At 47.1% G+C, this 9,154-nt stretch overlaps 1 protein-coding gene across 1 annotated transcript in view; it reads right to left on the reverse strand.

Moving 5' to 3' along the window:
- Nucleotides 1-4,952, reverse strand: part of BTC (betacellulin) — a 46,292-nt gene extending 41,340 nt beyond the window's left edge. Inside the window, exon 1 of the mRNA XM_026509961.4 lies at nt 4,549-4,952. Within this exon, the coding sequence (XP_026365746.2) occupies nt 4,549-4,612 (64 nt within the window). The 5' untranslated portion in view covers nt 4,613-4,952. The remainder of the gene's footprint in view (nt 1-4,548) is intronic.
- Nucleotides 4,953-9,154: the final 4,202 nt, after the last annotated feature.

Consider the following 9,154-nt stretch of genomic DNA (forward strand, 5'->3'; position numbering starts at 1 on the left):
TTATTGCCTAAGTGATCTGAATTAAGATTAAATACCCCCTCTCTCTCCAACCATCTAAAAAAAAATCTCATTTCTTTAAATTTTAACAATTAGAGATTCATTTAAGCAACCAAGATTCCTTCTTTAAGACACAAATACGCCTGGGAAAGCTAGCTGTTATTAGCATTACAAAGCATGCCCATTTTAATCAGATGGCTCTCCTCTTCCCTTTAACCGCGGTGCCCTCCTGACCCCGACCCCCTGGTCTACAGACTGTTTGTGGACCCAGGGTTCTGTCATGGCAACTTGGGAAGTGTATCAGGATCAGGGTCAGGGCACGCAGGCTGGATTCTGGCTTGTCTGGCCCCTCCTGGGGAGACGCTAATCTTAGTGGAGAGTTCACAAGCAAGGTCCATGGTTCAGAGAGCTGGTTCGAGGTACAGCGTGGTGCCTGTCCCTCTGACTGTTCCCCCGACTGATCTCCTCGTGACACTAGTGTCTATGTCCTGACATGAGCTGACTACAATAAAAGGGTGAGAAAAAACAAGATGAGGTTCTTGCACTGGGCTCTCTGAGGACTTGAGGAGTTCGGGGATCCTGGGGTGAGCAGTGTCTGCAGAGACCCTGGGACAGATATAGGGACTCTCTGTCCTCAGGACCTTTGACTTCAGCACAGACATGAGCAGACCAGAGCATCAGCAGGACACCTCCAGTTGGACATAACAAAGCATGCTTGCAAGTGGTGGGATCTTCCAGAATTATTTGGGAATTTCCACACAGCAACCGAGAATGGAGCAATAGCAAAAATCAATTTGTAACAGCTGTTTACATGCAAAACCTGGGATTTTGAAGAGGAAAAAAATACTCCTCATGCTCTTCTAAGCCAGAAGTATAACTGCAGAGGCAAAGCTTAAAATCTCTCAGCATCTGGGGCTTCGGTTACTCCATGTGTACAATGGGACTGTCATGCTGCCGCCTACCCGCTTGGTGACTTGGAAGCTGGATGTCCACGTGAGTGCACTCGTAGTCTCAGGCAGAATTTAAACACCTCCCAAAGACCAACTCACAAATACTCATGTTTTTAATTTTAATGAGGAGGGGAACATATTTTTAATCTTAAAACTCACTCATTTTTTAAGAGGTAGCACTGTTTTTACCTTTTCCACGAGTTTTGACTTCCGTTTTAGTTTTATACAGCAATTGGATGAGAGGGAAAAATCAAAAAACAGAATCAAAAAAAGATAATCTGATTTCTTTGAGATAAAAAACTACGTTAAGCCAAGTTGTTGCCTCTTTTAAAAAAATATTTACTTATTTTATTTTACTTTATTTTATAGATTTTCTTTATTCATTTGAGAGAGAGAGAGAGCACCAGCAGAGGGGAGAGGCAGAGGGAGAAGGAGAAGCAGACTCCCCCCTGAGCAGGGAGCCCGATGCGGGGCTCAATCCCAGGACCCTGGGACCATGACCTGAGCTGAAGGCAGCCACTTAGCCGACTGAGCCACCCAGGCGCCCCTAAAGAGAGAGAGAGAGAGTGCAGGCAAGTGCACAGGAACTGGGGTAGGGGCAGAGGGAGTGGGAGAGAGAATCTCAAGCAGACTCCATGCTGAGCCTGGAACCGGAAGTGGGGCCTTGATCCCACAACCATGAGCTCATGACCTGAGCTGAAGTCAAGAGTTGGATGCCTATCCAGCCGAGCCACCCAGGGCCCCAAAGTTATGGCCTCTTTACCATATTTCTCAAAGAAATAAGCATCTATGGTTCTCTCTGTAATGACAAAGTTTGCATGAAACAAAGATCTCATTACAAAGTAAATGAGAGTTACATAGTGTTGTACAAAAATCTCTGTGACACTTCCCAGTGGCAACGTTAGTTATAGACGAGTACAACGTCAAGTCGCTAACGACCTTAGGCTCCTCGAAAGCAGCTCCTTCGTTTTACAAATGAGAAAAACAATGTCCAGAAAGTTGTCACTTATAGACATCTTAGAGTCACAGAATGGCAGGGCTGGAAGCAGGCCTCATGTGTGCTCCATGCCTGTTCTCAAGGCACCTCCCCACCCCTGCACCCCTCCCCCTGTCACACACACACACACACACACACACACACACACACACACACACAATCAGTGCATCACACAGTGCATTGCTCACATTTTCTTCAAAAAGTAAATAACATTGAGTATGAGATTTAAATTAGGAATGGACTGAAAAGTCAAGCATGTGTGAGAGAATAGACCCACTTTATGGGAACACTGATGCCAACTATTCACATCCTCTGGAATTTTGCCTGCAGTGGTGCTTTGAGGAGATCTGGAGACCCAATTCGGTTCCCTAAGCCGAACATTCAACAGGGCAGTTGCGCGATCAGGTTACCTCGAGTGTGTGACAGCACTGGATTAGAGTTTTGTTTTGTCTTTTCATTTCTGCCTTGTGACAAGTTTTGAGGAAAAAATAAAGCACTACATGATGGTAAAAGGGGAAGAATGTCTATCAACCTGGAATAGTCACCTCTACCATGAGACATCTGCCAGCACAGTGCCCTAATCTAGGCCTTACCGAGTTCTTAGGACCTGGATTACACCTGAGACAATCAGGTCCTCTGGCCCCCAGCTCCGTCCCCTTGGCCCACAGTGGCTCTATCATTGGCCTCCCCTGCCTATTTCACATGCTACCCAAGCATCAAGGCCCCCACGCAGGTCCCTCATGCAGCTTTCCCCGCTGCTTCGTTCCTCCCTGGCGAGCCAGCCCTTCTTTGGTTTTAGGGATGTTTCTCTTATTGTTTCTTATTGGTTAGTCTTACATTCCCAAATTCAGAATAACACCCTTCTTTTTTAAAGATTTTATTTATTTATTTATTTGAGAGAGAGAGCACGCAAGCGGAGGGGAGAGGCAGAAGCAGACTCTTCACTGAGCAGGGAGCCCAATACAGGGCTTCTTCCCAGGACCCCCCCCCCCCCCCCCGCCCGAGATCATGACCTGAGCCGAAAGCAGACACTTAACCAACTGAGCCACCCAGGCGTCCCTCAACATAACATCTTTAAGGCAGGACTCAAGTCTAGGAATCTCTTGAGCCCTCTTCCCACTGGCATCCCCATATAATCTAACATCTTGCTGACTCTAGCAGATTTTCAGTCAATGCTTTGTTGGACCGTCCAGACAAGGTGGAGGAAGGAAACGCCTGCTTCATCCAAGGAATGCTACCCAAAGCAGCAGCCCTGTTTCCAGACCTAACTCTCTCTGCCCACTGATCATCTTCAGACGCCGTGCGATGCCCCTACCACATTGTCACTCACTTCTTCCTCTGCTGGGTTTCTTAAATCAGTCCCTTCTCTCTAGTCACGGCCCTCAGTCAGATCCACTTTCGACAAGGTCATGACACATTTTCAGCCACCTCTCCTACTCCAGGGACCATAGCCAAATGAAAATGCCTGTGTAGATTCCACCTCTTTCCCCACCGGGTGAGAAGTCCAGTCTTCCCCAGGCTTGAAGGTAGAGGTGATATCAAGGAGACATTTAAGCTGTGGAGACTCCCCTCCTCCCACTTTAACCCCTCAAGCCCAGGTGTCCCTACCCTCAGCCGAGCTAAGACTACAAAATATTGCTGCCCCCTCCTTCTCCCTCCCTCAAAATGACCATGATGCAGAGTGGATGTCTTGATGTAGTAGGATTTTCCCACCTACATGCCTTGGTCCCTTCCCACATCCAGCTGCAAGAACTTTCCCCAGCACCTGCGTTCCAGCGCTCTCTGCCAACACTGCCTCCCAAGGAAGTGAGGAAGTGAGGAGAGCCTCTAGGGGGCCCAGGCATCCTGCTCCTCCAGTCCCACCACTCCTCCCTCAGGCCGGGACCTCACCCAGTGCTCCTGAACTGAACAGTCCAAGTTTACTTTTTCTCAATGAAGAAAAGTTTTCCCTCTCCCATTTCATCTTAAAATAGGAAATAATAGGTTCCAAGTAAAACATCTCTGCATTGCTTAGTTAGTGCCCTCAGTAAAATATGTTATTTCCCTGTCCCTATCAGCAGCCGGGACTAAGGTCTCAAAAGTTGTCTTCTATTCTTCTCCAGCCCCTCCCCACGGCCCTGGTCAGGGCCGGGAATCTTAATCCATTCCCAGCCTCCAGGAATCACCCTCCTATCTCGCACACACACCCAGGGTGCACACACACCCCGCAAATTGCTCTCCACCGTACTCGGCACTCCTGGGCCTCATCCTAAGCCAGGGAGTTCCCTCTCTTCTGCCTGCCCCGAGCTGTCCTGCCCCGTCCAGACTCCCCGGCTCCTTCTTCGGTGGGCTCCCCTCCCACGCCCCTCACTCGCGGACACCTGCGCCAGCAGTCGGGCCGCGGGATCCCTTCCGCCCTCAGGCAGCCCCAACAGGTGCAGCCCTAGGCGCCAAGTGCCGAAACCTTAACCTCGCGCTCGCCCAAGGATCAGAGAGCTCCGCCCGGGCCCTGCCAGCCCCAGCGCGCCCTGGGGTCCGGATGCCCGCGCGGATCGGGGTTCGCCCTCCCTGCCACTCCAGCGCAGACTTTCCTCCTGGGGCTCCAGTGCCCGGCGCGCCACTTACCCAGGGCGAGGGCCAGGAGCAGTGGCAGGGAGCTGACGCCGCTGCCCGGGGCGGCCCGGTCCATCAACCCCACGCTGCGGGGCCGGGCAGCCCCTGGACGAGTCTCCCGCCTCCTCCTGTGCCCCTTCCCGGGCCACGGGCGCCCGAGGGCGGGCCTGGAAACTACTCTCCCGGGCCAGCCGGAAACGAAAGTACTTCTCAGGCTGGCACCCAGGCCTCTGGGCAGGCAAACACCCGGGGCGGGCGGGCGGCCGGCTCCGGGAGTGCGGCCGGGAGGAGGGAGCCTCCTATTTATCCTCGCTCTTTCTGCACACACCCCACCGGCGAGGCGCGGGACTCCGGCGTGGTGGCCTCCACGCTGTTCCACCCAAATCGCCCCACACCCACACCCACACTCAAGGACATATTCGGGCTGCCCTCGGGCCAGCTCACCCACTCCCCCTGCTGGGTCGCACCTGACTCCGCTTCCCTCCCCTGTGGGGAGTAAGCCAGGTAGGTGGGGAGCAGAGGGAATGCCCGCGGATGCCCGCGGATGCCCGCGGAGGGGTGGTTCGGGGGCTGGGCCTGCGGGCAGTACTTCCAGAAGCGGGCTCTAAGCTCCTCTGAGCTCCTGCAACGCAGGGAGGGAGCACCAGAGCCCCACGCGTGCCCTAAAATCTAGCTTCCCTCATTCCAACCCAACTGTTGGTGTCTCCGAGGGACTAGAGCCAACATTCAGTGTGGTTAACCTTAGGCATTTGACAATTTTCAAGCCTTTCTTTTGCATTTATAATTTGTTGAATATCTGGGAGTTTCCCTTGCCAAGAGCTACAGTTGGAAATTTCATTTGTTTTCTTATGTATCCATTTACTCCTTGATTCATTGCATTCTCCTTCATTTCAAAAATTCACGTACTGCGTTGGATCTATAAAAATAAGAAGAATGCTTTTTGCCTGTGGCTTGCCAAGCACTGTCTCTACTTCATCAGCCTTCCTCTTTATGGAGAGGTGGGATCCGATGGTTCTGTACCAAGCATTTTCTGGAAAACAAAGGCACCCTCACAGCTTCCAAAGATGAGAAGCAACATCCAATGTTACCTTATGTGATTAATATATTTGCCTCCAAAATAACTAAAGGGTACAGCGGTCTTCATGCTGGTCTCTATTCCTCTTGCAAGATCACTGTGTAACCACAGGGTCCCCTCAGTGCAGAGTTGTATTTCTGTAGTGTCCAAAAGTCCAATAAACATTCCTTAGCCTATGAAATGTAGTTCAGATGTCTGTCTCTTCCTCCCCATTGTTTAAATTAACCAAATTGTTCTGCACTTTTCTTCCACGAGTGACATTTCATTTCAAAACCAATTCATATTATTTTAGTGTCCCAGGCAACTGATATATCCAGGGGAATAAAAATCAGCAGTTAATTTTCAGAATCCCATTCTAGCGCCCACTCATAAAGCTCATAAAGCTTCCCTACAGCAGGCATGGGGTTTAGAGAGATCTAAGGTTGTGGGATAGAAAGTTACTGCATCCCAAATAAAAAGGGAAGGTGCAGAGAAGGCAAGGGATTTGGCATCATCTCCCCCCACACACTCCCCCCACATCCCCCCCTTTTCTTTTCTTTTCTTTTCTTTTCTTTTCTTTTCTTTTCTTTTCTTTTCTTTTCTTTTCTTTTCTTTTCTGATATTCTCTCCTCCCTCCAGGGCCCTATGTTAAAGCATCTTTCGGCTCTGAGATGGTACCCTATCAAGGAGCTGTCCTGCTATCCACAGCAGAACATCACTATTTTATTTTCCTTTTCCATTGATATTAATAAAAAAATAAAACACACCTAAGCAAAAAAAAAGGCTAAATGTTTGTTGAGTATCCTAAAGTGCTGGGACTTGATGTAAGTATTCATCATTCATGCCATTCAAATGGTAAATTAACTTTTTCAGGCCACTAGAGTATGAACGAGTGTAATTTAATATAGAGATAAATTAATAGCCTTCCCTAAGGGCTTTATTTAATGCCAGAAATAAAATAAGTACTCTGGAGAATATGACTTCCAAATTTCCTGGCACTGGAGGTCCAATCTCTTCAAGGTCAAGCCACTTTCTTTTTCCTTCCTTCCTTCCTTCCTTCCTTCCTTCCTTCCTTCCTTCCTTCCTTCCTTCCCCCCCTTCCTTTTTTCCTTTCTTCTTCCTCCTCCTCTTCACCATCTCTCTCTCTCTCTCTCAATGCATTCACTCATGGAGGAAGGTAAATCTGTGATCCAGCTACAAGCTTGGCAAGAGTTTGACCTTTCTGTGGCCTCATTCGGGGAACTGGGGTGTGTCTCAATGCTTTAGATTTTAAGCTGAGCTGTTACTAAGAAAAGAGTGGGTCAAAACTGCACCAAACTCACAAGGTAGGACCGGTATCCCCACTCTCCCCAGCCAAGGGATTGCTTGATGACGTCTTGCCTGTGGCAGCTTTAGGCAGGTAAAACCAGCCCTCCCAAATGCGGTATGAAGCTTGAGTGGATTCCTTTGGAGGCCTTTACAACATGCGTTTTCTCCCACACAGAGCAGCCGCCGGCTGGAGAACTCCTCCCGGCCTCTGGACGGGACAATAAAGGCTTGTGGTTATTTGTGGGACGCAACACAGGAGCAGACACACGTGTGGTGGCAGAAAGGAAAACTTCGGAATGTGTTCACTCTAGGTCAGCCTGTATTCTCCAAACTGCCATTGAAGACTTCCTAGTGGTCATGAATATTATTTAATTCCGGAAGAGTGAGTGAATGAAAAGAACTATGAATGGCGAAAAACTCTTTAAAACATAATACCTTGGAATAATGATAAACATTTTGCACTGCAGATTATTAAAAATTGGTAGGATGATATATGTGGAGAGCTTTCAAATATTCCACTGGACATCACTGAACTAGTCTCTAAGGAAAACCAGAGATAATCACCACCCGAAAGCCGTATTCAGGTGATTTCATTTTACAATCTAGTTTTTCTGGGAGGAGATTATTGTTTTTTTTTTTTTTTCCTAATCTGTTTTATTATACCTTCTGCTTCAGTCTTTCAGTAGCCTTTTTAAAATTAAGTTCATTATTTTAATCCCGGGATAGATAACATACAGTGTTCTATTAGCTTCTGGTGTACAGCACAGTGATTCAACACTTCCAGACATCAGCGGGTGCTCATTGTGGTAAGTGCACTCTTTAAACCCTATCACCTATTTCACCCATCCCCCACCCACCTTTCCGAAGGATCCTTTTTTCTTTGATCTGTTTGAGCTGCCATATTTTTTAAATGGCAGCTTAATACAAATCCAATAAAGCTAAGATACAACCTTCTCTCTAATATTTTATCTACTAGTCTTACCTCATCGTTGTGATCTTTTTCTTTACCCATATTCATATATACACCAAAAAGATAACTTCTGCTCTTTTTTTAAAAAATCTGGGCTTCCGTGCTGGCCCTAGTATAGACTAAGTAAGTACACACTTCAGTGGCATATTTTTAATGCTGTAATATGGCAAGGCCCTAGATATCCCAACCCAATACATCCACGATCGTGGCTTCATCCCCTCCTACGTGGTCCCAGACACTCCTCTGGGCAGGACGACAGAGGCGGAATATTAAGTACAACTGGTTTTGGAGTCTGTTCGTTGTGTTCAAATTGGAGCTGTGTCACCAAATGCCTGGGTCACAAAGGACTCACCTTTCTGAGCCCAGTGTCCTCATCAATGAAATGTGATGGTATTGATTTGCCATTTTTATGATTCCCAATGATACACGTCTCTAAGGCAAGGGTCTTGCATATTAGAGATTATTCAGTGCATTACAGCTGTCCTATTACTATTAAAACCTATTTATAGGTTCACAGAAAGTAGGAACTGGCTTCCTTCACTAGCCCTCTCTTACTAAGAGTTGTGGTGGAGGGAAGGAGACAGCACCCCGCAAAGCCCTGATGGGAAAGAAACACTGAGCCTAAAATTCCATGGATTTGGGCACTGTCTGCCTCTTCATACTCCCTTACACTCTTCGGACCTTCTTGTCCCTTCTTTTCATCCCTCGTCTCTCCTTCAAGTCTCTTTAGAGACCAAGATGACATATAACCCAGAGTGTGGTAATTTATTAAACAAGAAACAGACGTACTCTGTTTTGAAGGTCTAAATAAATGAGCTATCTAGTTTTCCAGAGTCCAAAGAAATAAATTAATCTTTTAAGTCAAAGAAATTAATGTTCAATGAGCTTATAACAAAGTAAGTAGAATATAAATCCTCCAAGCTTTAGATCCTCATTCAACGTCCTTAGGAAAGAAAAAGGAGAGAGTAAGAAGTCAGAAGCAGCAAAACTGGGAAGGAGAGGAGACTTAAGTTTCAAATAATTATTTAAAAAGATCTTTCATGGAAGCAGAATGGTATTTTCAAGGGGTGGATTAGTACGGAAGGTGACATCTATCCTTGTACCATGAACATTTTTCACCTTTCCTGTGTTTTAAGGTAGAAACATCAGTATATTTGTTATTAATCTCCATATAATTTAGTGGCTTTTATGATTCCCACAAACAATTCAGTTACGTCCTAACCTCATAATCCTTGGTGTTTAAGTTTTTCTCAGAGATAACCATGTGTGTTCTTTTAATGAAAGCT

Source organism: Ursus arctos, unplaced genomic scaffold (assembly GCF_023065955.2).
Source record: "Ursus arctos isolate Adak ecotype North America unplaced genomic scaffold, UrsArc2.0 scaffold_9, whole genome shotgun sequence".
Classification (NCBI taxonomy): domain Eukaryota; kingdom Metazoa; phylum Chordata; class Mammalia; order Carnivora; family Ursidae; genus Ursus; species Ursus arctos.